The sequence below is a fragment of the Taudactylus pleione genome, unplaced genomic scaffold, assembly GCF_031769625.1.
Source record: "Taudactylus pleione unplaced genomic scaffold, aTauple2 ptg001017l, whole genome shotgun sequence".
Classification (NCBI taxonomy): Eukaryota; Metazoa; Chordata; class Amphibia; order Anura; family Myobatrachidae; genus Taudactylus; species Taudactylus pleione.
The window spans coordinates 8791-36415 of record NW_028285418.1 but is presented as its reverse complement, the minus strand read 5'-3'; the positions used below and the strand labels follow the sequence as shown (position 1 = coordinate 36415).

Genomic DNA, 27625 nt, shown 5'->3' with positions numbered 1-27625 from the left:
GCCGGACTAAAGCAGTATATATATATGCTGTAGAAAATATTTGAGTACACTAAGTTTATCAGACTTTTCATGTTAAGAGCGGTATTCAATTAGATTCGTATCCGCGATAAAGTTCCGCCTGCCGGACTTTTTGCCTATATCGCTTCTTTTGGCCGCGGAAGAGTATCGTGTGTGTCTAAGCTATTCAACGTATTCAAATCCCAAATACGCGGAAACGGCGACAGGCTAAGTCAGAACAGGCGGAAAGTGGTGTCAGAATCAGGGAGATCTGCCTGAGCCCCCAAAAAAGAAACATTGGGGATCAGTGTCGTAGTGCCCGATTAGTGCTAATTAAACCGTTTGGGGTACTTAAGTTGGTACAATTGCCTCTAATCAGCGTCTTTGCACAAGTGGTAAAGAATAGTATAAAGCAGTAGTTTTTGGAGAAAATAAGTAGTCCTGACAAATTTGGGGTGCTTGAACATGGGTGCTAGCATATTTTAAAGTAGCTAAAGTGACCTTTTACAAAATTTGAAAAACGCACCTGCAATCCCAAAAACACCTGACCCATCCTTGCAGACTCCCGAAGAAGCCTATTTCGCTACTTTTTATGCTTGTATCTCTAGAAAGTATCTTGGAAAACAAATCCAAAATTCCTGGGACTATCAAGGAGAATATATAATTCACAGACAATTTAACAAAACACACACAAAACATACATAGGAAAAATTTGGAGAAAATATTGTTATGTAATAAATAGAGAACAATAGTTCTCATGCAGGGTTGACCTCACATGAGATAAGTACCTATGACATTGATTGCTCAAATGTAGCAGTACTAAGGGTACTATAGTCTGTGTATCTGTCTACAGAGTGTGTGTGTAGGCAAACACCAAATGTGTCTAACGGGTGTAAAAGGTAGCTACCAATAGGTGGCCAGTAGGTTGTCGTCTGAGATCACAGACATATACTTTTATCATTCAATGAGGAAATGAGTCCGAGTGTGTACCGCGGAAGGATATGCAGGGGCAGAGAGAGCCACGCCGGGCCCCGGTAAAGAGGGGGCGTGGCCTAATCGCGGGATGCGTGGCCACGCCCCCTTGGAAAAAAATTACTGTTTTGTAGCGCCGTGAAGCGGAGCTGCGCGCCGGGGAGGGGGCGCTGCGAGCCCCTCAGCCCGGTACAAAGCCAGAGGGGGGGTGCGATCAGTGTGATCGCTCCCCCCTTCAGGCATAGGAGATTGCTGTGGCTGCTGCCTAGCAGCCGCAAGCAATCTCCCACTGCAGCCCAGCACAGCTGCTGCAGAGGGAGGGAGGAAGCGAGGGGGGGGCGGCGCCGGGCCCCTCTGGAAGCCCGGGCCCGGGTAAACTGTACCCGCCCCCCCCCCCCTCTCGGTGCCCCTGAGGATATGGGAGTGCATCACTATCGCAGCATATGTAACAGAAATCAGATATGAGGTTGGTATTCCATATGTAAAGAAATTTTCCAAGTAGTTACTTGGTCACCCACAGCACCACACAATGGGGCCTATTCATCATACCTTAAAAATCGATGGAGGTAATTGGGTTTAGAACTGGCATGGAGTTCTACCTAATTACCGGCGGAATTCATCATTCCTCCTCCCCATAACTATCTATTCCGAAAAGCTGTCATTTTTGCGATGACAGCTTTTCAAGAAATAGATACTTTTCCATGTCTACACTAACTTACCGCAGCTGGAAACAGTGCTGCACATGCGCAGCACAACCTACAGCAGCGGTAAGTTTGTGTCCCCCCCAACCCCCCTCCCTCCTCCCCCCCACCGCTCACCTCACCCCCCCCGTCCTGCACTTACCTGCCCGCGCAGCAGCCTCCAGCTCCGTCCTGCTGATCTGACACGTTGTCTCCCAGCACACCACAGTACTGTTTAGAAAAAAAAACAAAAACGTTTTTTTTTTTTTTTCTAAACTTTATTGTGTTCTGCTGGGAGAACACAGTGTGCAAGCAACCACCGGAGCCAGAGGAGGGACCAGAGCACCGGAGGGAGCTGCGGGGGACCTGTCCAGCTGACCGCAGGTAAGTCTCACCTGCTATTCGCCACCTCACAATACATAATTTTCGGAATTTGATGAATACCATATTTTCCACATCCCCATACTAATGTACTAATGTATGGGGAGTGTAGAAATGAACACAGGGGGACTTAGCAAGGAGATATCAGTGTTATCTCCTGTGCTAAGTGTCATCATGAATACTAAAATAACGTTATTTAAGGAAAATGTCCTTCAAAACTTTATTTTAGTGTTGATGAATAGGCCCCCAATATGTGTTAGTCATTCGTTCAAAAAAATATATATATAATAACACCATATAGACATAAAAATATATCTGTGGTAGCTACTATCATAATAAGGAAGTATGGCCCTGATTCAGAGCCGCTCGTAAGCGGCCGTTCGTTCGTTCTGACCGATGTTCGCACATCTGCGCATGCGTACGGATTGTAATTAGGGATGAGCGGGTTCGGTTCCCTGAGAACCGAACCCACCCGAACTTCGGGGATCCGGGGCGATCCGAGCCCAAGCTCGGATCTCCCTGACTGCCCCGGATCCCTCTCCCGAGGCAAAACCTCGAGATCTGCTGTCGGATCTCGAGGTTTTGCCTCGAGCGGCCATTTAAAAAAAAATGCCTTTGCCTTTAATGGGCAAAGTGCTGATTGGCTGACAGAGCCGTCTGTCATGGCTCTCAGCCAATCAGCATTATGGTGCTCATTTGCATGTAGCACGGACTCGTGAGATCCGTGCTACATGCATCTGTGTGATTGACAGTGACACAGAGCACAGATGGGTCAGTGAGACCCATCTATGCTGCTGTGTATTTCAATGACACAGATGCACGCACGGACCAGGAGATCCGTGCTACTTGCATCTGTGTCATTGACACAGAGCACTGACGGGTCCGTGAGACCCGTCTGTGCTGCTGTGGTAAAAAAAAAAAAAAAAAACCTGTGTAAAAGAAGAAAAAAATGGCGTGCCCCCCCCCCCCCCCCAAAAAAGAGCAACCAGCCCCGGGCATTAGTGACCCAGTGCTGGGTGTGCTTAAATACAGGGGACAAACGACGTAGGGGTCCCCTGTACTTAAGCACAACCAGCACCGGGCTAGTCAGAACCAGAGCTGGTTGCCAAAATACGGGGGACAAACGACGTAGGGGTCCCCCGTATTCTGCGCAACCAGCTCTGGGCTCTGATCCGGTCCTGGTTCTGGAAATACAGGGGAAAAAAATGAGTAGGGTTCCCCTGTATGTTCCAGAACCAGCACTGGACTTTTTCTAGCGGGGGGCTGATGCCACAGCCAGGGGAGCCCTTTCACCGGGCCCCCCAGCCGCAGCATCAGCCCTGACCGCTAGTCAGCCCAGGCCGGGGATCCCTGGAGAGCTGGGGACCCCCCCAATAAAGGGGTCACCCTCTCCAGGGCACCCCAGGCCCAGGCTGATAGCCCGGGGCTATCCCCGCCACCCCTGGTGGTGGTGGGTGGCGGGTTGATTGTGTGGTGTGGTGTAAATAAAGAATATCAAACATTGTCTTTACAAGTAGAACTGCAAGTCCCAGCAAGCCTGCCCCGCATGCTGGTACTTGGAGAACCACAAGTACCAGCATGCAGGGCATTAAGGGCCCACTAGTACCTGTAGTTCACCTGTAAAAAATTTTTTTTAAAAAACACAGGACACACACACCGTGACAGTATAAGTTTATTAAACATACATACACACACATGTACACATACTCACCTATGTAACCTGTAGCATCGGTCCACTTGTCCGGTAAAGTATACATAGGGGACCTGTGAAAAAAAAAAATACTCACCATCTCCTATGCGAGGTTCTGTCCTCTTCGTTCCAAAGTAGGCATCCCCGGACTTGGCAAAAAAACAAAACGAAAACGCGATCCACGAACTTAGTACCGTTCTATAGAACGGTACTTCCCGAATGAGAGCTTAGCGGCGGGGTATCACCAAGGAAACCCCGCTGCTAAGCGTTCATTGGCTGAGAGAGGCCATCTCCCGTCTCTCTCAGCCAATGAACGGCTCCCTCCATTGTAGTCAATGGTGGGAGCCGCAAGGTTATTAAAGTTTACCCTGTGGCCCGGTGAAAGGGCTCCCCTGGCTGTGGCATCAGCCCCCCGCTAGAAAAAGTCCAGTGCTGGTTCTGGAACATACAGGGGAACCCTACTAATTTTTTGTCCCCTGTATTTCCAGAACCAGGACCGGATCAGAGCCCAGAGCTGGTTGCGCAGAATACGGGGGACCCCTACGTCGTTTGTCCCCCGTATTTTGGCAACCAGCGCTGGTTCTGACTAGCCCGGTGCTGGTTGTGCTTAAGTACAGGGGACTCCTACGTCGTTTGTCCCCTGTATTTAAGCACACCCAGCACTGGGTTACTAATGCCCGGGGCTGGTTGCTCTTTTTTGGGGGTGTGCACGCCATTTTTTTTTTTTTTTTTTACACAGGTTTTTTTTTTTTACCACAGCAGCACAGACGGGTCTCACGGACCTGTCATTGCTCTGTGCCAATCACACAGATGCATGTAGCACGGATCTCCCGGGTTCGTGCTACATGCAAATGGGCACCATAACGCTGATTGGCTTCCTGTCTGCCACTCCTAGATGGGCCACGTGTTTGTGCCGCCCACTTGTGTCGCTTAGCATAGTCATCCAGCTACCTCGGTGCAACCTATTGGCCTAAAAACAATATTGTGAGGTGTGAGGTGTTCAGAATAGAGTGGAAATGAGTGGAAATTAATGTTATTGGGGTTATTAATAGCGTAGGAACAAAAAAAGGCCCATTTTATGTGATTTTAGCATTTTTTTTTATTTTTTAAGAAAAAATCCAGATCCAAAACACAAAACCCAGAACCCAAAACACGGAAGGGTGGTTTTGGCAAAACCAATCCAGATCCAAAACACGAAGAAAGATCCAGATCCAAAACCAAAACACAAAACACGAAAAGTGGCCGGTGCACACCCCTAATTGTAATACGCATGCGCGAACCAGTCAGTGCGGCCGAAAATCGTTTGTTCGCTATATAGCGAACGCCTGCTATTTTGAGTGACAGAAGGAGGTGTATGTGGGTGGTAACAGGGGAAGGTGCTTGAAAACGGGGGTGTGGAATTCGAACGCAGGCGTACTTAAAGGTCAAAACGGGCGTTTTAAGGGAGTGCATAATTAATACAGCAGCGTCATTGACCACGTCACTTGTTTTTTTTTTACTCAGAACTGCTCGCAAAATAGCGGTTGAAAAAACCAGCCACAAGAATAGCGAGCAGTTCATACGCTGTTCGATGTACTCGATTAATCTAATAAATAGCGGACATGACATATGGTGCGAGCGGCAATATGAAAATCATTTATATATTCTCCTTGATAGTCCCAGGAATTTTGGATTTATTTTCCAAGATACTTTCTAGAGATGTGCTATTTTAATGATATTATTAAAAGTTATATTTTAATATTAATAACTTACACAAGAATTCCCCAGAAAAAAGAGCCCTCTTTCTCTCCTGTTTGTTTACATTTACGCTTTGGCTCTGGGGAGCACCGCCAACTGAGAAATCGATTACGTCTGTCCTGAATAATATTCAATGTTGGTTCAATATATACGGTACAATATAATTACTTTCTGTGCGGAGTCACTCCTAATTTTTTCAGTCCTATAAGGTGTAAGCTTCTCTTATAATACGCACACACATTTCCAACACATAAGCAGGTATATAGTCAGACTTATTTCAAATAGTAACTGACAGCTTCATGTATTGTAAAATTCTAATATACATCATTATACTTTCCAACCCCCCTGAACCAATGTCACGTGTTTGTGCAGTGTGGATGTCAGGGGCTTTGGCAAGAGCACAGAATATAAACGAATGCCCATAAATATTTATGTGACTTGGTCGTGCAGCTCCCCTCCTGGCGGGTGATGCCCTGCGCTGTCTGCATACTGATCCTTACAGCTGACAGTGGGCTCCAAGTCTATTGGCTGCAAGGCTCTGGCTATTATTACTGGAATAATTCAGCAGATTCAGGCTGACTCTGTACTCAGATGAAAGAAAGTTAAACTCGTAACTTTTTGTACTCCTACACAGCACCCCCCCCCAAAAAAAAAAAAAAAAATAAAAAATCACACAGGAATGATGTTTACATTTTGGGTTTAAGCAAAAAGATCAAAGTTTTTTTTTTTTTTTTTCTTTTACGAGACCAAGAGACATCAAAAAAGACTGAGGCCCTGATTCAGAGCCGGATGCTCTGACCAGAGCGCTCGCTCTGAATCAGGGCCCACCTCCATAATTATGGAGCGTCCTCCTGGACGCTCGTATAGCTGTGGGTCACCACCCACAGCATATACGAGCGTGCAGGATGATGGTCGCGATGGTCTTGACCATCGCGACCATCGCCACTGCGAGCCGAAGCCTGCGGTTGAGTTTCTCAACCGCAAGGCCCGGAGTGATTTTGGCTCTATCAGAGCCAAAATCACTCCCACTGACATCACTAGTGGGAGCCGACTTCTGACGGTAGGCGTTCCTTGGGAACGCCTCCGTCTGGGAGGCACGCCCCTGGCACGCCCACCAAAGGGGGCGTGCTGTCAATCAACATCAACAGCACGCCCCCTTTGATCAGACACAACGAGCGAAGGAAAGTCCTTCGCTCGTCGAGTCTCACGCATGCGCACGACGGAGCTCCCTCCGTCATGCGCAGTGCACACCATCGACCCACTTGCGAGCGGACAGCCGCTCGCGAGTGGGTCTGAATCAGGCCCTGATACTGCAGCTGCTGACTTCCTCCTGTACGCGGTCAATAACCATGTGAGAAGGTACACGTCGGAAACACTGGCTGGAGAATCCCAGTCCCACGTCTAGTCTAGTCTTCTCTCCTTGTGTGTGTTGTTGTGGATGTACGCAGCATTCTAGTAGAGCAATTACTAAGTACTGAAGATACACGAGCCAAAAGCTCAGGTCTTATGGCTTAGCACAGGAAGCGTCTGTAGAGAGCAGCTTGTGGGTGAGGGGACTTTGGGCCGACCAGATGTTTACACACGTTTCCTATGCTTTTAGTTCTGCGCATGAGCGGATTTGGGGCTGACATATCGCTCGCAGTGCCCCAAACACTGCAGCATGATTGATGTGCTGCTGGAGTTTGGGGGCAGTGAGAGGATGGCAACACGGGGTGCTCCAGAAAATGGGGGCGCGTCGGCCCGGTTTCTGGGCATGCTGAAGCCAGAGGTTGCAACTTTGGACTCCGCTTTAATGGCCCCGGCAGCGTGATTTTCCCGGACATCCTGAGTAACCTGAGGGCTACTGAGAAGTCCGATGGTCACGTAGTTGATACACCGGTTGCATCTCTGGACGCTGCATTGGATCAGAGAAGCCGGCAGTGGGGGAATCTTACTTAAGTCGTTCTTTTAGCACAGCCGTTGGGTACGAAGACGCAGCGGCTGTGCTACTGCGTCCGTCTCTGAATCAGGCCCTGTCTTGTGTACTGCGACACCTACAATCTCCCGCTTGCAGCTTAAGCGCTGGATCAAAGTTTGTTAGACAAGCCCAATTACGTTAGAGTTTTCCAAATTCACATTGAGCAATAGCATAAAATAAATGTTACCGTCTCTACCGCAACAAGTATCACCAGCAATGAATGGACGGCTATAAAATAGTACAGTCTGAAAGTATTTGCGCCCCTCCCTCATTTGAAGCAGAAGTACTAGAAAGCGTAACAAGGCACCAGTGGAATAATTGTGCTATTATGCAGCAGAGTCAGGACAGGCAGCTTCGCCAAGGCTGTAGAATAGGGGGGTGAGTCTGATTGGCACGCTTAGCCGTAGTCGCTGACTTTATGCTAATGTTAGCATCAGCCCTTCCTCTGGTGCGCATCTGCATGTGCTAGGAGTGGGACGCCTTGTGCCTCTTTACACGCTACCATTGGGACGCATCATCAAAATTTACACCTGCCCCATGCTAGGTGCAGATTATCCGCCAGAGTACGGCCTCCAATGTAAGCGATTAAGCGTCTGAGTTCACAACCTGTTATGTGACGCGTCCGCGACACGCCCATAACACGGGGCATCTAAATAGCCGCCTCCCAGTCACCGCCCAGGAATGCCCAGCATATTTCCACTACATATCTGAGTCCGTGAGCCTCAATCTCAACTGCGCCTATATAGGTACACACTGGGATGAATGCGCTGTGCGACTTCTTGGCTACTTAGATGCATGCGCAGTGCCACTATGTGTAAGAAGCTAAAGGGATACTCGCGTTAGCTGCTGAGGCTGGCCACACTTGCGTCGACTGAGAATCAGGCCCAGCATCCTTAAATTTTAATATCAACAAGGTTATCATACAGTGGCGTCCCTCCCCATGGTGACACCCGATGCGGGGAGGGATGCAATGCATGCGGCGCAGCCGTGTGCCGCTGGAAAGGGGCACACTGCAGCACCCGGCTCCTGTCACTGAGGGGGAGCCAGCACCTTGGTGTCACCCCTCGGCGGGTGACACCCCAGTGCGGCTCGCACCCCCCTTGTGACGCCACTGTACTCATGCATTTTTGTAGATGACAACTACGTTTTTGTAACTTCCTGACTGTGACTTACCCCATTCTCTGGAACTCCAGCCCTTCCTGACCTACACAACTGAAATCTGGGCCTGATAGCGAGATTTACGCTAATGCGATCGCAACTACATTCTCTCACGGATCGCAGCTGCAAAATATGCTAATGCCTTCCAAAGCACAGCCCAGCATGTGGACGCCCGCTGCTGTCTTCTCATATCCGTATAACGACATGCAACAACGTAAACAGCGGTACCATCGACGCACATCAAACAATCCCTTGTTCTGCATAAATATCGCCATTGAATCAGGCCCTCTATGCAGACTCGTTATCAACAGTGCATTATGCCCGGGTAGTGACACAGCCCATCGTGACCAAACAGATTAAAGCTGGCGTTTCTGCGGCTCACTGATTGAGATGAGTGACAGTGCATATATGTGTGCACTCCATGCATGTACAATATAATGTCTATACTTGGAAATAAATGGTTTAGAACTATAATCGATAACAGAATTACTACAGCAGTCACAAATTACTATTTCAGGCACTTCAGCACAGAGATATCAAGGGTTATTGGATTCACAACTACAAGTAATTCCACTTGAAGCCGTTCTCACTCTCTGCGCTTCAGGAGAACCATATACCAGGGAAAAGCTGTTTTATGGGATGTTCTAATAAACAGAAGTCCTCCCCCCCCGCCGGGTCACTCAAGAGGGGCGCGGCATTGTAACGAACAGGATATGAGAATAAGGGGTCTATTTACTAAGCAGTGTTAGGAGACAGTGAAAAGTGAAGTATGTGATAATGTGCCAGCCAATCAGCTCCCAGCTGCCATCTCACAGGCTGTGTTTGAAAAATGACAGTTGGGAGCTGATTGGCTGGTACCTTATCACAGACTTATCACTTTTCACTCTGTCTCCTAACACTGCTTAGTAACTAGACTCCTGAGTCTACTTATTAAAGCTATCCCAATTCACGGATCCCCTGCAGAGGATGGAGACTGAGGGGCATATTTACTAGGGATGCGGTCAATATCCCGACTGCGGGGACTCCGGCACCCTGACCGTCGGAATCCCAAAGGTAAGTAGCGGGGTTAGGGGGAGGGTTAGCATTGGGGTTAGGTTTAGGCACTTGGGGGAAGGTTAGAAGTGGAGATGTTGCCCATAGCAACCAATCAGATTCTACTGAACATGTATCTAACACTTTCTAGAAGATAATAGCTAGAATCTGATTGGTTGATATGGACAACATCTTAACTTCTAGAAACCTGCACTTTAGTAAATACCTGGGTTTATACAGAAGCCTATTCATCATACCTAAAAATTCTCTGGAGGTAATTAGGTTTAGAACTGGCATGGAGTTCTACCTAATTACCGGAGGAATTCATCATTCCTCCTCTCCATAACTATCTATTCCGAAAAGCTGTCATTTATGCGATGACATCTTTTCGGGAAATAGATAATTTTCCCTCTCTACACTAACTTACCGCAGCTGTAATCAGTGCTACGCATGCGCTGTTACATCTGTAAAACCAGCACATGCGCAGCACTGCCTACAGCTGTGGTAATTTTGTGCCCCCCCTCCACTCACCTCCACCTTGTCCCGCACTTACCTGCCTGCTGCAGCGCCTCCGGCTCCGGTGGCAGGTCTGTCACATGGTCTCCCAGCTGACCACAGTACAGTTTAGAAAAAATAAACGTTTTGTTTTTTTCTAAACTTTATTGTGTTCTGCTGGGAGACCACGTGTCAGAGCAGCCACCGGAGCCAGAGGACGGACCAGAGCGCCGGAGGGAGATGCCGGGGGACCTGACCACGCTGACACAGGTAGGGGTTACCTGCTATTCGCCACCTCACAGTGGCGAATAGTAGCTCCATCAAATTCCGAAAATACAGAATTTTTGGAATTTGATGAATACCATAATTTCCATATTTTCGCAGGGGGGCTTAACCAGGAGATATCAGTGATATCTCCAGTGTTAAGTGTCATCATGAATACTAAAATAACGGTATTTAAGGAAAATGTCCTTAAAAACTTTATTTTAGTGTTGATGAATAGGCCCCTGAGAACCACCTGTTCAACTTATTATTAGCAGACGGGAAGTTGTCTCTCCAGTACCAGCATTCGTCTTGAATGATCCTCCAGCGTTTCTTATTTACTGTGAGCATTGAAAAGCCATAGTGGCTGGGGGGCTATAGTAGAGGGTATATATACTGCCACTCTGGTAAACTGTTCAGCATAATGCATGCAGTCCCACTCCTGGATTAAAGATTTTTTTGGGGGGTGGGGGATCTTTGTTTCTGTTTTAGAACTGTTTAAACTTGATATTCATCTGTCGCTAATTTTCAGGCATAAACACACACAGTTTTTTTTCCTTGAAATGTCCCTAATTTTAAATATTGCCCAAATGCCATCTATGACGCCAACTGCAATTTTCACTACCTTTTTGCTTTTGTCCATTTGGTATCAGAATTTAGTTAATATGTATTGACAATGTATTTCAAATCATGAATGAAGCAATGTGTTGCCAGGCCCTATAGCAAAATTTGGAGGAGGGTCTGGTGATGCCAGTCTACCACTCGAGGCTCCAGTACTGCTCCTGTGAGTTTATGCCTAGGCTGCCAGTCTACCACTCGAGGCTCCAGTACTGCTCCTGTGAGTTTATGCCTAGGCTGCCAGTCTACCACTCGAGGCTCCAGTACTGCTCCTGTGAGTTTATGCCTAGGCTGCCAGTCTACCACTCGAGGCTCCAGTACTGCTCCTGTGAGTTTATGCCTAAACTGCCAGTCCACCACTCAAGGCTCCAGTACTGCTGCTGTGAGTTTATGCCTAAGCTGCCAGTCTACCACTTGAGGCTCCAGTACTGCTCCTGTGAGTTTATGCCTAAGCTGCCAGTCTACCACTCGAGGCTCCAGTACTGCTCCTGTGAGTTTATGCCTAGGCTGCCAGTCCACCACTCGAGACTCCAGTACTGCTCCTGTGAGTTTATGCCTAGGCTGCCAGTCTACCACTCGAGGCTCCAGTACTGCTCCTGTGAGTTTATGCCTAAGTTGCCAGTCTACCACTCGAGGCTCCAGTACTTCTCCTGTGAGTTTATGCCTAGGCTGCCAGTCCACCACTCGAGGCTCCAGTACTGCTCCTGTGAGTTTATACCTAAGCTGCCAGTCCACCACTCGAGGCTCCAGTACTGCTCCTGTGAGTTTATGCCTAGGCTGCCAGTTTACCACTCGAGGCTCCAGTACTGCTCCTGTGAGTTTATGCCTAGGCTGCCAGCCACCACTCGAGGCTCCAGTACTGCTCCTGTGAGTTTATACCTAAGCTGCCAGTCCACCACTCGAGGCTCCAGTACTGCTCCTGTGAGTTTATGCCTAGGCTGCCAGTCCACCACTCGAGGCTCCAGTACTGCTCCTGTGAGTTTATCCCTAGGCTGCCAGCCACCACTCGAGGCTCCAGTACTGCTCCTGTGAGTTTATACCTAAGCTGCCAGTCCACCACTCGAGGCTCTTGTACTGCTCCTGTGAGTTTATGCCTAGGCTGCCAGTCACCACTCGAGGCTCCGGTACTGTTCCTGTGAGTTTATGCCTAGGCTGCCAGTCCACCACTCGAGGCTCCAGTACTGCTCCTGTGAGTTTATGCCTAGGCTGCCAGTCACCACTCGAGGCTCCAGTACTGCTCATGTGAGTTTATGCCTAGGTTGCCAGTTTACCACTCGAGGCTCCAGTACTGCTCATGTGAGTTTATGTCTAGGCTGCCAGTCTACCACTTGAGGCTCCAGTACTGCTCCTGTGAGTTTATGCCTAGGCTGCCAGTCCAACACTCGAGGCTCCAGTACTGCTCCTGTGAGTTTATGCCTAGGCTGCCAGTCTACCACTCGAGGCTCCAGTACTGCTCCTGTGAGTTTATGCCTAGGCTGCCAGTCTACCACTCGAGGCTCCAGTACTGCTCCTGTGAGTTTATGCCTAGGCTGCCAGTCTACCACTCGAGGCTCCAGTACTGCTCCTGTGAGTTTATGCCTAGGCTGCCAATCTACCACTCAAGGCTCCAGTACTGCTCCTGTGAGTTTATGCCTAGGCTGCCAGTCTACCACTCGAGGCTCCAGTACTGCTCCTGTGAGTTTATACCTAGGCTGCCAGTCTACCAGTCGAGGCTCCGGTACTGTTCCTGTGAGTTTATGCCTAGGCTGCCAGTCCACCACTCGAGGCTCCAGTACTGCTCCTGTGAGTTTATGCCTAGGCTGCCAGCCACCACTCGAGGCTCCAGTACTGCTCCTGTGAGTTTATACCTAGGCTGCCAGCCACCACTCGAGGCTCCAGTACTGCTCCTGTGAGTTTATACCTAAGCTGCCAGTCCACCACTCGAGGCTCCAGTACTGCTGCTGTGAGTTTATGCCTAGGATGCCAGTCCACCACTCGAGGCTCCAGTACTGCTCCTGTGAGTTTATGCCTAGGCTGCCAGTCTACCACTCGAGGCTCCAGTACTGCTCCTGTGAGTTTATGTCTAGGCTGCCAGTCTACCACTCGAGGCTCCGGTACTGTTCCTGTGAGTTTATGCCTAGGCTGCCAGTTTACCACTCGAGGCTCCAGTACTGCTCCTGTGAGTTTATGCCTAGGCTGCCAGCCACCACTCGAGGCTCCAGTACTGCTCCTGTGAGTTTATACCTAAGCTGCCAGTCCACCACTCGAGGCTCCAGTACTGCTCCTGTGAGTTTATGCCTAGGCTGCCAGTCCACCACTCGAGGCTCCAGTACTGCTCCTGTGAGTTTATGCCTAGGCTGCCAGTTTACCACTCGAGGCTCCAGTACTGCTCCTGTGAGTTTATGTCTAGGGTGCCTGTCCAACACTTGAGGCTCCAGTACTGCTCCTGTGAGTTTATGCCTAGGCTGCCAGCCACCACTCGAGGCTCCAGTACTGCTCCTGTGAGTTTATGCCTAGGCTGCCAGTACACCACTCGAGGCTCCAGTACTGCTCCTGTGAGTTTATGCCTAGGCTGCCAGCCACCACTCGAGGCTCCAGTACTGCTCCTGTGAGTTTATACCTAAGCTGCCAGTCCACCACTCGAGGCTCCAGTACTGCTCCTGTGAGTTTATGCCTAGGCTGCCAGTCCACCACTCGAGGCTCCAGTACTGCTCCTGTGAGTTTATGCCTAGGCTGCCAGTTTACCACTCGAGGCTCCAGTACTGCTCCTGTGAGTTTATGTCTAGGGTGCCTGTCTAACACTTGAGGCTCCAGTACTGCTCCTGTGAGTTTATGCCTAGGCTGCCAGTCCACCACTCGAGGCTCCAGTACTTCTCCTGTGAGTTTATGCCTAGGCTGCCAGTCCACCACTCGAGGCTCCAGTACTGCTCCTGTGAGTTTATGCCTAGGCTGCCAGCCACCACTCGAGGCTCCAGTACTGCTCCTGTGAGTTTATACCTAGGCTGCCAGCCACCACTCGAGGCTCCAGTACTGCTCCTGTGAGTTTATACCTAAGCTGCCAGTCCACCACTCGAGGCTCCTGTACTGCTGCTGTGAGTTTATGCCTAGGTTGCCAGTTTACCACTCGAGGCTCCAGTACTGCTCATGTGAGTTTATGTCTAGGCTGCCAGTCTACCACTTGAGGCTCCAGTACTGCTCCTGTGAGTTTATGCCTAGGCTGCCAGTCCAACACTCGAGGCTCCAGTACTGCTCCTGTGAGTTTATGCCTAGGCTGCCAGTCTACCACTCGAGGCTCCAGTACTGCTCCTGTGAGTTTATGCCTAGGCTGCCAGTCTACCACTCGAGGCTCCAGTACTGCTCCTGTGAGTTTATGCCTAGGCTGCCAGTCTACCACTCAAGGCTCCAGTACTGCTCCTGTGAGTTTATGCCTAGGCTGCCAGTCTACCACTCGAGGCTCCAGTACTGCTCCTGTGAGTTTATACCTAGGCTGCCAGTCTACCAGTCGAGGCTCCGGTACTGTTCCTGTGAGTTTATGCCTAGGCTGCCAGCCACCACTCGAGGCTCCAGTACTGCTCCTGTGAGTTTATGCCTAGGCTGCCAGCCACCACTCGAGGCTCCAGTACTGCTCCTGTGAGTTTATACCTAAGCTGCCAGTCCACCACTCGAGGCTCCAGTACTGCTGCTGTGAGTTTATGCCTAGGATGCCAGTCCACCACTCGAGGCTCCAGTACTGCTCCTGTGAGTTTATGCCTAGGCTGCCAGTTTACCACTCGAGGCTCCAGTACTGCTCCTGTGAGTTTATGTCTAGGCTGCCAGTCTACCACTCGAGGCTCCGGTACTGTTCCTGTGAGTTTATGCCTAGGCTGCCAGTTTACCACTCGAGGCTCCAGTACTGCTCCTGTGAGTTTATGCCTAGGCTGCCAGCCACCACTCGAGGCTCCAGTACTGCTCCTGTGAGTTTATACCTAAGCTGCCAGTCCACCACTCGAGGCTCCAGTACTGCTCCTGTGAGTTTATGCCTAGGCTGCCAGTCCACCACTCGAGGCTCCAGTACTGCTCCTGTGAGTTTATGCCTAGGCTGCCAGTTTACCACTCGAGGCTCCAGTACTGCTCCTGTGAGTTTATGTCTAGGGTGCCTGTCCAACACTTGAGGCTCCAGTACTGCTCCTGTGAGTTTATGCCTAGGCTGCCAGCCACCACTCAAGGCTCCAGTACTGCTCCTGTGAGTTTATGCCTAGGCTGCCAGTCCACCACTCGAGGCTCCAGTACTGCTCCTGTGAGTTTATGCCTAGGCTGCCAGCCACCACGCGAGGCTCCAGTACTGCTCCTGTGAGTTTATACCTAAGCTGCCGGTCCACCACTCGAGGCTCCAGTACTGCTCCTGTGAGTTTATGCCTAGGCTGCCAGTCCACCACTCGAGGCTCCAGTACTGCTCCTGTGAGTTTATGCCTAGGCTGCCAGTTTACCACTCGAGGCTCCAGTACTGCTCCTGTGAGTTTATGTCTAGGGTGCCTGTCTAACACTTGAGGCTCCAGTACTGCTCCTGTGAGTTTATGCCTAGGCTGCCAGTCCACCACTCGAGGCTCCAGTACTTCTCCTGTGAGTTTATGCCTAGGCTGCCAGTCCACCACTCGAGGCTCCAGTACTGCTCCTGTGAGTTTATGCCTAGGCTGCCAGCCACCACTCGAGGCTCCAGTACTGCTCCTGTGAGTTTATACTTAGGCTGCCAGCCACCACTCGAGGCTCCAGTACTGCTCCTGTGAGTTTATACCTAAGCTGCCAGTCCACCACTCGAGGCTCCTGTACTGCTGCTGTGAGTTTATGCCTAGGCTGCCAGTCCACCACTCGAGGCTCCAGTACTGCTCCTGTGAGTTTATGCCTAGGCTGCCAGTTTACCACTCGAGGCTCCAGTACTGCTCCTGTTAGTTTATGTCTAGGCTGCCAGTCTACCACTCGAGGCTCCGGTACTGTTCCTGTGAGTTTATGCCTAGGCTGCCAGTTTACCACTCGAGGCTCCAGTACTGCTCCTGTGAGTTTATGCCTAGGCTGCCAGCCACCACTCGAGGCTCCAGTACTGCTCCTGTGAGTTTATACCTAAGCTGCCAGTCCACCACTCGAGGCTCCAGTACTGCTCCTGTGAGTTTATGCCTAAGCTGCCAGTCCACCACTCGAGGCTCCAGTACTGCTCCTGTGAGTTTATGCCTAGGCTGCCAGTTTACCACTCGAGGCTCCAGTACTGCTCCTGTGAGTTTATGTCTAGGGTGCCTGTCTAACACTTGAGGCTCCAGTACTGCTCCTGTGAGTTTATGCCTAGGCTGCCAGTCTACCACTCGAGGCTCCAGTACTTCTCCTGTGAGTTTATGCCTAGGCTGCCAGTCTACCACTCGAGGCTCCGGTACTGTTCCTGTGAGTTTATGCCTAGGCTGCCAGTCCACCACTCGAGGCTCCAGTACTGCTCCTGTGAGTTTATGCCTAGGCTGCCAGCCACCACTCGAGGCTCCAGTACTGCTCCTGTGAGTTTATGCCTAGGCTGCCAGCCACCACTCGAGGCTCCAGTACTGCTCCTGTGAGTTTATACCTAGGCTGCCAGTCTACCACTCGAGGCTCCAGTACTGCTCCTGTGAGTTTATGCCTAGGCTGCCAGCCACCACTCGAGGCTCCAGTACTGCTCCTGTGAATTTATACCTAAGCTGCCAGTCCACCACTCGAGGCTCCAGTACTGCTCCTGTGAGTTTATGCCTAGGCTGCCAGTCCACCACTCGAGGCTCCAGTACTGCTCCTGTGAGTTTATGCCTAAGCTGCCAGTCCACCTCTCAAGGCTCCAGTACTGCTCCTGTGAGTTTATACCTAGGCTGCCAGTCTACCACTCGAGGCTCCAGTACTGCTCCTGTGAGTTTATGCCTAGGCTGCCAGTCCACCACTCGAGGCTCCAGTACTGCTCCTGTGAGTTTATGCCTAGGCTGCCAGTTTACCACTCGAGGCTCCAGTACTGCTCCTGTGAGTTTATGCCTAGGCTGCCAGCCACCACTCGTGGCTCCAGTACTGCTCCTGTGAGTTTATGCCTAGGCTGCCAGTCCACCACTCGAGGCTCCAGTACTGCTCCTGTGAGTTTATGTCTAGGGTGCCTGTCCAACACTTGAGGCTCCAGTACTGCTCCTGTGAGTTTATACCTAGGCTGCCAGTCTACCACTCGAGGCTCCAGTACTGCTCCTGTGAGTTTATGTCTAGGGTGCCTGTCCAACACTTGAGGCTCCAGTACTGCTCCTGTGAGTTTATGCCTAGGCTACCAGTCTACCACTCGAGGCTCCAGCACTGCTCCTGTGAGTTTATGCCTAGGCTGCCAGTCTACCACTCGAGGCTCCGGTACTGCTCCTGTGAGTTTATACCTAGGCTGCCAGTCTACCAGTCGAGGCTCCGGTACTGTTCCTGTGAGTTTATGCCTAGGCTGCCAGTCCACCACTCGAGGCTCCAGTACTGCTCCTGTGAGTTTATGCCTAGGCTGCCAGCCACCACTCGAGGCTCCAGTACTGGTCCTGTGAGTTTATACCTAAGCTCCCAGTCCACCACTCGAGGCTCCAGTACTGCTCCTGTGAGTTTATGCCTAGGCTGCCAGTCCACCACTCGAGGCTCCAGTACTGCTCCTGTGAGTTTATGCCTAGGCTGCCAGTTTACCACTCGAGGCTCCAGTACTGCTCCTGTGAGTTTATGTCTAGGGTGCCTGTCCAACACTTGAGGCTCCAGTACTGCTCCTGTGAGTTTATGCCTAGGCTGCCAGTCCACCACTCGAGGCTCCAGTACTGCTCCTGTGAGTTTATGCCTAGGCTGCCAGCCACCACTCGAGGCTCCAGTACTGGTCCTGTGAGTTTATACCTAAGCTCCCAGTCCACCACTCGAGGCTCCAGTACTGCTCCTGTGAGTTTATGCCTAGGCTGCCAGTCCACCACTCGAGGCTCCAGTACTGCTCCTGTGAGTTTATGCCTAGGCTGCCAGTTTACCACTCGAGGCTCCAGTACTGCTCCTGTGAGTTTATGCCTAGGGTGCCAGTCCATGCTCAAGGTTCCAGTACCGCTCCTGTGAGTTTATGCCTAGGGTGCCAGTCTACCACTCAAGGCTCCAGTACTACTCCTGTGAGTTTATGCCTAGGGTGCCAGTCTACCACTCGAGGCTCCAGTACTGTTCCTGTGAGTTTATGCCTAGGCTGCCAGTCCACCACTCGAGGCTCCAGTACTGCTCCTGTGAGTTTATGCCTAGGCTGCCAGTTTACCATTCGTGGCTCCAGTACTGCTCCTGTGAGTTTATGCCTAGGCTGCCAGCCACAACTCGAGGCTTCAGTACTGCTCCTGTGAGTTTATGCCTAGGCTGCCAGCCACCACTCGAGGCTCCAGTACTGCTCCTGTGAGTTTATACCTATGCTGCCAGTCCACCACTCGAGGCTCCAGTACTGCTCCTGTGAGTTTATGCCTAGGCTGCCAGTCACCACTCGAGGCTCCAGTACTGCTCCTGTGAGTTTATACCTAAGCTGCCACTCCACCACTCGAGGCTCCAGTACTGCTCCTGTGAGTTTATGCCTAGGCTGCCAGTCTACCACTCGAGGCTCCGGTACTGTTCCTGTGAGTTTATGCCTAGGCTGCCAGTCCACCACTCGAGGCTCCAGTACTGCTCCTGTGAGTTTATGCCTAGGCTGCCAGCCACCACTCGAGGCTCCAGTACTGGTCCTGTGAGTTTATACCTAAGCTCCCAGTCCACCACTCGAGGCTCCAGTACTGCTCCTGTGAGTTTATGCCTAGGCTGCCAGTCCACCACTCGAGGCTCCAGTACTGCTCCTGTGAGTTTATGCCTAGGCTGCCAGTCTACCACTCGAGGCTCCAGTACTGCTCCTGTGAGTTTATGCCTAGGCTGCCAGTCCATGCTCAAGGTTCCAGTACTGCTCCTGTGAGTTTATGCCTAGGGTGCCAGTCCATGCTCAAGGTTCCAGTACCGCTCCTGTGAGTTTATGCCTAGGGTGCCAGTCTACCACTCAAGGCTCCAGTACTACTCCTGTGAGTTTATGCCTAGGGTGCCAGTCTACCACTCGAGGCTCCAGTACTGCTCCTATGAGTTTATGCCTAGGCTGCCAGTCCACCACTCGAGGCTCCATTACTGCTCCTGTGAGTTTATTGCATGTCCAGGGGAGTCCATACACTGACTTTATGCATTCTTAGAAGAGGCTTCCACTCTGCCCAGAGCTGGCACATGAAGCCCCAGGCAAGGCACCATCATGCTGGCTCCTGTATTTGTTAGCAGTGTGGGGGCCTTGGGAAGGTAATCCAGCAATGGCACATTATTCCCAATATACTTTAGTCTCCTGGAATTGCTATCATTCCAGAAATTAGGGACTGTACTGTAATATTGCTGCACACACATGACAACCACAGAGCAGTGGCACTTACCTGGGGCTGAGCACTGGTGGGACATTAATGCTGAAGGCAGGAAGCTGAAGCTTGCAGGGTCTGCCCACATCACCAGCTGGAAACTTGCCCTTTTCACTGCCACCTAGGAGGTCCCCAAAGCTCTTGTCTGCCCTCTTGGTGGGGGTTTTAAAAGACCGCGGTGTCAGTGGAGACAGCATTGGAGAATTGTATGCTTTAGGCAGTTTCAAAGAGGATTCGGTGGAGCTCACGCCTCTCGGGGTAACCGGCAAGGGACATTTCTCATCATCTTCACACTCATCATCTTCCAGAATGGACGGGAGCTTCTGAATGAGACCTCCGTTGCTCTCAAGATCGATCTAATTTTAAAAAAAGACATTTAACAGTTCAATAAACTCTGTATTTGGGGAATGTACACTCTCCTTAAAGCTTAACGGTATTTTCACAAGACTTACTAAACCCTTCGCGATTTTAAAAACGCCAACCAGAGTAAGTATCAACGGTGCCACAGAATTGTTCAATGTAAGCACCAAGCAAATCGTGAATTAGCGCACAATAATAGGACAATACAAATGTTGGGCCTGAGAGTTGTACGCAATGCCGATATTTATGCAGTTGGGCAATTATCGGTAAATGGCACGGGTTTAAATCGCACTGCGCATGTGTCATAATATGTTACAGTAGTTGATCGCAGGGACTATGGCCCTCATTCAGAGGCGGTCGGAGGATGCAAGCGGTCGCTCAGAAACTGGGCGGCCGATTGCATCCTGACCGCCCGCCTCTGTTTCGGTCGTTAGGCTGTGGGTTTACACCCACAGCTCTAACGACTGCTCGGGTGATGGTCAGAGACCATCGGGGCTTACAATGAGACCCTAGGGTAGGATCTCACTTGTCGTAAGCCCCGGAGAGCTTCTGGCTCTGTCAGAGCCGGAAGCTCTCCACTGACATCACTAGTGATGTCAGTGGGGCCTCCCCCAAACGGTAGGCGTTCCCATGGCCACCCCCCCGGCCCTCCTTCCAATCAACATCGACAGCTCGCCCCCTTTGGAAAGAGACCCGCTACGACCGGGCTATCGGTCATGGCGGGTCTCACGCATCCGCACGAGGGAGCCGGCTCCCTCGTGCGCATGCGCACTGGCCAAACACCGAGGCGGCCGTGCGGTCGTAGACCGTATGGCCGCCTCTGAATAAGGTCCTATTTACCTACATTGAGACTGCCAGTCTGGGAGCTTTTGGGGGAGGTAACGGGAGACAGGCGGCAAAAATGCAGGTGTGCCGCAGCCTGTGCCTGCAATCCTTTACGTGAGAAATACGGCTCCAGTATCTTAGTACAGTCGCCGACTGTCCTAGTCGATCGCTAACTTCAGTTTTTGGAACCTAGACAAACAAGTGTGTACTGTAGACCCTGTGGGCCTGATTCAGACCCGGTCGCAAGCGATGTCAGTGGGAGAGATTTCAGCTCTCCCAAGGGTCTCGTCGCAAGCCCGATGGCCGTGATGGTCTTGACCATCGCGACCATCTTCCTGGCTGCTCGCTATAGCTGTGTCGTCACCCACAGCTATGCGAGCGGCCAGGAGGCCGTTCTAAAAAAAAAAAAAGACCGGCCCTGATTCAGAGCGAGCGCTCTGCATTTAAAACCAATATATATTTTATAATACATGGACTGGAGAGAAAGTTCTTCAATGAATTAAAACTTCGCACAAGGGGTTCATAATCAGAATTGTAATCACAATTTATAAGTAGAAGTTACTTTTAAAGGGGAGTTAGAAAATGTTATGCCCCGAGTATGAAATGGTAGTCTTCTAATTTTCTATATATTACATAGGTCTGTTCATATAATCGCCCACTGAGTTTTTGCAACAGTTAAGTTGCGTACACACTGGACGATTAAAATGAGCGATTGAACGATTACGACATCGTAATTACGACATCCCTTTCCGGGATTACGCTGCCGGGATTGAGACCGGCAGCCGCATAACTACAACAATTCTCCGCGGCCAGTATGAGCACACTGAGCCTGCGCAGCTACGCTAGCCTAGATGCGCGCCAAATGCAGTCTGACGAGTGAGTGGGACAAAGGGGCTGATGAAGGGTTCCCACCACCCCAGGGCAATACACCCCTGGCGCCTCCCCCATAATTTTATGCTTGTTTCAGCAACGAATCAATGATAATCTTTTTAAACGTTACATCTAAAACTGTGTCTAAATTCTCAGAGAATAAAATTATAAAACTGTAGATTAAAAATGTTTTTTTAATCGAATGCTTTATTTTCTTTCTTGCCTTTCATGCATTTCAGTATATATGAAACAAATGAAAATGCATGTTCATTCACATATAAGTGTAGAACCTTCTACATAATGCTATAAAAGGATTATCAGTGCTTATACAGTAGACATTCCGCTCTCTGCCTGTATACGGCTGGTCTAGATCATAAATCTACAGCTGATAACGACATACTGTACTGTAAGCCTCTGATTTATATGCACTGATCCATCCTTTGGTATTATTAGTAATAGGTTATACACTTCTGGGAAAACACCTGCACTTCTTTCTATGACAATGTTGCGTGGAGGACACGAAAGCTGGGCTCGTGGGAGTGTAGTCATAATGTCACCATTCATAATGTCGGCACACATATGTCAACATGGACGTCGACTTTTTCACATTGTCGACATGTGAAATGAAGACTTTCTGCATGGACCGCCAGTGAAGAGTTAGGGTTCAGCTACGGGAGGGAAGGATTAGATTTAGGCTACGAAAAAGGAGGGAAGGGTAAAGGTGCATACACACGGGACGATTCGCTCCATGAACGACATTGTCCCGTGTGTCCCCGGCAGGGGGGTCCTCAGTGTCTTTAATGTCACTGAGCAGAAACACTGAACGAAATCAAGAACGATTCCTTTCAGTGCCGGGCACCCTCCCTCATCCTCGAACATGTTCAACCTGACATAATCGTCAGGTTGGACGGGAGGTTCGGGCGATGAACAATAACTACCCACTACAAACGGGAGCGCGCATTGGTAGTTATCGTTCATCGTTTTGGGGCAGAAACTGAACGATTTTTTGGATGACTGATCGATAACGATATTGTTATCGTTCAGTCGTCCAAAAAATTTGCAGTGTGTGTACGCACCTTTAGGCTGCGGGGGGAGGAGAGGTTTAGGGTTAGGCTACGAGAAGGGAGGGTCAGGGACAGGCTGCGAGAGGGGAGGGTTAGGATACAGGAGGGAAGGGTTAGGGTTAAACTATGGGAGGGTTAGGTTTCAGGAGGGGAGGTTTTGGTTTAGGCTGTGGGAGGGGAGAAGTACGGGAGGGGAGGTTAGGGTGAGACTGCGGGAGGAAAGGGTTAAGGTTAGGTGAGGGGAGGGTTAGGCATTTAGGAGGAAAGGGTTATGGTTAGGCTACGGGAGGAGAGGTTAAGGTTAGGCACTAGGGGCAGGAGGTTAGGGGTTAGGATTAGCGATACCGCTGGAAGTGACTCTGGATAAGTCAACCTGACATCACCGCAGGACCCGGAAGACACAGTTGAAGCTGCTGTACCAGGTAAGTCTCCACTAGACCACCAGGATTTTTTTGTCGACATTCAATCAGTCAACATGATGAATGGTGACAAAATATATCACACTCAGGCTTGTGATGATGTAACCAGATAGTTCAACTATAGTACCAAAATTGGGTGGATGGCCCGCTACAACCCTGACATGTTTTCCCCATACTGTATGTGTGACCCTGGTGATAGGTGATGTCAGACGGGAACATTCTGCCTACTGTCGCCTCCATACTCCTTGAATTTTTCCAACACAACCAAAGTTCAATTTTAGAACATGTTGCAGAAAGACTTAGGCCAAGTATGGGGGGGTACGAATGAAATATTCTTTAATACAAAGGAGGACACCATTGCTTGCACACACAGCAGGGTGCCTTTATGCATGAGAAAGGCATGACCCAGAACACCCATTCATAGTGACATGTCCTCCGCGTCACGTCTAAAACACGCTTACAATAATCACTGGAGCCAATCTCGGTGTCCTGACTCACAAAGGAATGATGTGGCACCTGCCTAACCTGTCTGCATTCCTGATTGTAGGTTATTTATTGCATCGGTTGACTTGTCACTAAATAGGGACTAATAGTGTCTGTGCAATTACCTCCCTAACACAACTCCCCGCTGTCTCTGCTCAAACAATTCTGCGAGCGGAGTCATTTCGTATCGAGCAATTACATCCCCGCCAGCCTTTTGTGCTTCGTTCTGGCAGTGGATCCATATCTTCGTTTATGGAGCTGACGACAAGAATGCAGCTGCTTGATTGTGAAAGGGACGGAGCTAGTGTGTCGTCCGCTATCACTGATTGCGATCACCCAGCAGGTCCCGGGGGAACGTGTAATGCCAAATATCTGTCTCATGATTACTTCTGTTCAAATCAGGCTGCTCATTCTCATACTTTGAAAAATACTGGTTAATATTAGCAAAATGCAATGTGGTTAGTCAGTAGACCAGTCCATTACCTCATTAACATGCCTCATTACCTCATAAATCATGTAATATTGGGCCTGATTCTGAGTCGCACGCAATGCGGTCGCAATTCCTGCCACTTTCTGCGATCAGAACATCTGAATCGGATTCAGCTCCGCCCACAGCCCATCATGCTTGCGAGTGCAGCCGTCATGGCCATCGTCGGCATGTGCGAATCGGACTTACCTCTGCGTACGTACAGCTCAGAATAGGACGCAACTCTGTATAAGCGCCCGCAACACGCCCACAGCAGATCTATGTGGAAGGAGCAAGGTCCCCCAGCAGCACAGAGTATATCAGGAGATGAGTGATGTATTAGTGAGGACAGGGCTGCATGTGACAGGAGCAGTGACATGATGTGAGGAGGGGAATGGAGGCAGCAGGAAGCCATAGACTGAGAGTTATATATTGGGAGGAGCAGGGTACCCAGCAGCACAGAATATACCAGGAGATGTGTGATGTATTAGTGAGGACCAATGGCGTAACTAGGGTATTTGGAGCCCAGGGCAAATTTGAAAAGGGAGGCCCCAACCCCCCCATGTGCGCGCGGCGAAGGCGCGCGCGCCCAAAAATGGGCGTGGTCACTTAAAAATGGGGCGTGTCAACATGACACACCCCTTTATTTTCAACTGAACATTCCTATCCATATGTACCTTAACCCCAGTAGTACCCCCAGTATGCAGTTGTGGTCCCTCTCATGCAGGCCCATAGTAGTGCCCCTTATACAGTATCCCCAGTAGTGGTCCCTCTTATATAGCCCCCAATTAGTTCCCCTTACTCAGTACCCCCAGTAGTGGCCCCCCCAAATGCAGTGCCCCACGTAGTGTTCCCCCTTATGCAGTGCCCCCAGTAGCAGTCCCCACAATGCAGTGCGCCCAGTAGCGGTATCCCCTTATGCAGTGCCCTTTTATATAGTGCCCCCAACTGTACTCCCCCCCATGCAGTTTTCCCAGTAGTGGTCCCCTCATGCAGGCACCCTGTAGTGATCCCCCCTATCTAGTGCCCCCTGTAGTGGTCCCCGCAGTGCCCCTAGCAGTAAGCCCCTTATATGGTGCCCCCAGCAGTAGTGTCCCCCCCTCCCATGCAGTGCCCCCAGTAGTGGTCCCCCTGATGCAGGCTCCCAGTAGTGACCCCCCCCCCTTATCCAGTGGTCCCTGTAGTGGCCCTTCCTATTATTGCCCCCATTAGTGGTCCCCCGAGTGCAGTGCTCCTTTTAGAATGCCCCCAGTGGTAGCCCCCCCCAAGTAGTAGTCCCCAGTAGAGTAGCCCCCCCCCCCAGTAGAGGTCTTCCCAATGGCACCCCCAGTAGATGTCCCCCCCAGTAGATGTCCCCCCCAGTAGTAGCCAACCCCTCCCTCGTTGTGCAGATAGGTAAGGTTTAAAAATAAATAAATATATATAAAAATATACTTACCTGATTCCACGCTGCTTCTGTCCGCGATGCCGATGCCGCTCCCGCCCTCCAGTCCACCCGGGCTGGCGCGCTCAGCATTATGGGACTGACGTCATGACGTCAGTCCCATTACCCACTGCAGGAGCCGGACGGAAGTCCGGCTCTTGCAGTGGGTGCTGCAGCAGTCAATGAGAGTCTATCTGACTCTCATTGGCTGCTGTTTAACACACGCATCGCTGCCAGCGCTGGCGGCGATGCGTGTGTTATGCACAGCCTGAGCCCGCCTCCTGGCGCTATTGGGCAAGCGCTCAGGGGGAGGGAACGGGCTCAGGCGTGCAGCATAGGACCGGCGCTGGAAGCCTAGCGCCGGTCCTGTGCAAATGTGTAGCGCTGACCGCACTCCTTGCGGTCGGCGCTACACTGGCTATCTAGGGCGGGCGGGCCGGTACCGTGGCCGGCGGTGCCCCCCCGCGCCGCCGGTCCAACGGCGCCCAGGGCACGAACCCCGCTCGCCCTGCCCTAGTTACGCCACTGGTGAGGACAGGGCTAGTGACATGATGTGAGGAGGGGAATGGAGGCAGCAGGAAGCCACAGATTGAGAGTTATATATTGGGAGGAGCAGGGCACCCAGCAGCACAGAGTATACCAGGAGATGACGGGTGTGTCAGTAAGAACTATGCTGTATGTGACAGTGATGTGAGGAGGGGAATGGAGGCAGCAGGAAGCCATAGACTGAGAGTTATATAGTGGGAGGAGCAGGGTACCCAGCAGCACAGAGTATATCAGGAGATGAGTGATATATTAGTGAGGACAGGGCTGCATGTGACAGGGGCAGTGACATGATGTGAGGAGGGGAATGGAGGCAGCAGGAAGCCATAGACTGAGAGTTATATAGTGGGAGGAGCAGGGTACCCAGCAGCACAGAGTATATCAGGAGATGAGTGATGTATTAGTGAGGACAGGGCTGCATGTGACAGGGGCAGTGAGATGATGTGAGGAGAGGAATGGAAGCAGCAGGAAGCCATAGACTGAGAGTTATATATTGGGAGGAGCAGGGTACCCAGCAGCACAGAGTATATCAGGAGATGAGTGATGTATTAGTGAGGACAGGGCTGCATGTGACAGGGGCAGTGACATGATGTGAGGAGGGGAATGGAGGCAACAGGAAGCTACAGACTATGAGCCGTATTCAATTTGAGCCGAGCTACGATACTTTTTCGCAGCCCGGACTTTTCGCCTACTTCGCCTGTTTTGCAGGCGGAAAAGTATCGCGCTCGTACCCGCTTTACCCGGTATTCAATTTGAAAGTGCGCGAAAACGGGACCCGGCGAAACTTGAACAGGCGGAAAGTACTGTCAGAATTGGGGAAATCAGCCTGACACCCCCCAAAAGATGCTCTGACATGGGGGTTCACTATGGTACCCCCCGACTCCCAATTTGGGATTTTTAAACGGGCTCATTAGCTGCTAAATAGAGTTTTTCTATGTGATGAAGAATAGTATTCAGGAGTATTTTTTCCAGGAAATAACTTCTCCCAGCAAATTTGGGGTACTTGAAAATGGGGGTCAGCATATTTAAAGAAGTTGAAAAAATCATGAAAAATCCACCTGCCGCAAGCACCTGCAATTAAAAAAACACCTGGGGCATACTTGGGGACCCCCCCAGAGTAAAGTTCGCTAGTTTTTAACTTTGTACCCCAACTTTTTTTTTCGCCCCTTTTTCAAAGTAATTTTTTGGGGTGTCATTAAGTTTTCTGGGTATTTTTGGACACAGTTTACTTTTGGGGGACTGTCTGAAGGCTGCGCGGGGTTCCCGCAACATTGCACCCCAAAACCCCAATTCTGCAATTTTTCCCGCCTGCTATTCATAGGCGAAACTTTTCCGCCTATTACATTGCATTGCCTTTCCGCCTAGGTGGAAAGTCTTTCAAATTGAATAAGGAGTAAAATCAAAACAGGTGAAAATGACGTAATCGGCGAAAGGTTTTCACCAAAAACACGCAAAAACAGCTTTTCGCTCCAAATGGAATACGGGCCATTGTGGTCTAAAAAGTCGACATTCAGAATGTCGACAGTGAGAATGTTGACATGGACGTTACGTCAACAACCAATATGTTGATATTCAATAATGTTGATATGGTTAAAATGCTGATATGTTCATAATGTTGACACTGAACATGCCGACACCAGAATGTCAACATATAGTTTTTAGCTTATTTTAGCATAAACCTAACCCCTAAGATTAACGCTAGCCCCTAAGCCTAACTTTCAAATTGAATACGGGGTAAAAGCAAAACAGGCGAAAATGACGTCATCGGCAAAAAGTTTTCGCCAAAAACACGTGAAAACGGATT

At 50.4% G+C, this 27625-nt stretch overlaps 1 protein-coding gene across 1 annotated transcript in view; it reads right to left on the bottom strand.

Moving 5' to 3' along the window:
• The window catches only part of LOC148454270 (voltage-gated delayed rectifier potassium channel KCNH8-like), a gene marked incomplete at its 5' end in the record, with an annotated part of 36929 nt that extends 17205 nt beyond the window's left edge, over positions 1–19724 (bottom strand). Inside the window, one exon of the mRNA XM_088461111.1 lies at positions 19387–19724. Within this exon, the coding sequence (XP_088317237.1) occupies positions 19387–19724 (338 nt within the window). The remainder of the gene's footprint in view (positions 1–19386) is intronic.
• Between the last annotated feature and the right edge of the window lie 7901 nt (positions 19725–27625).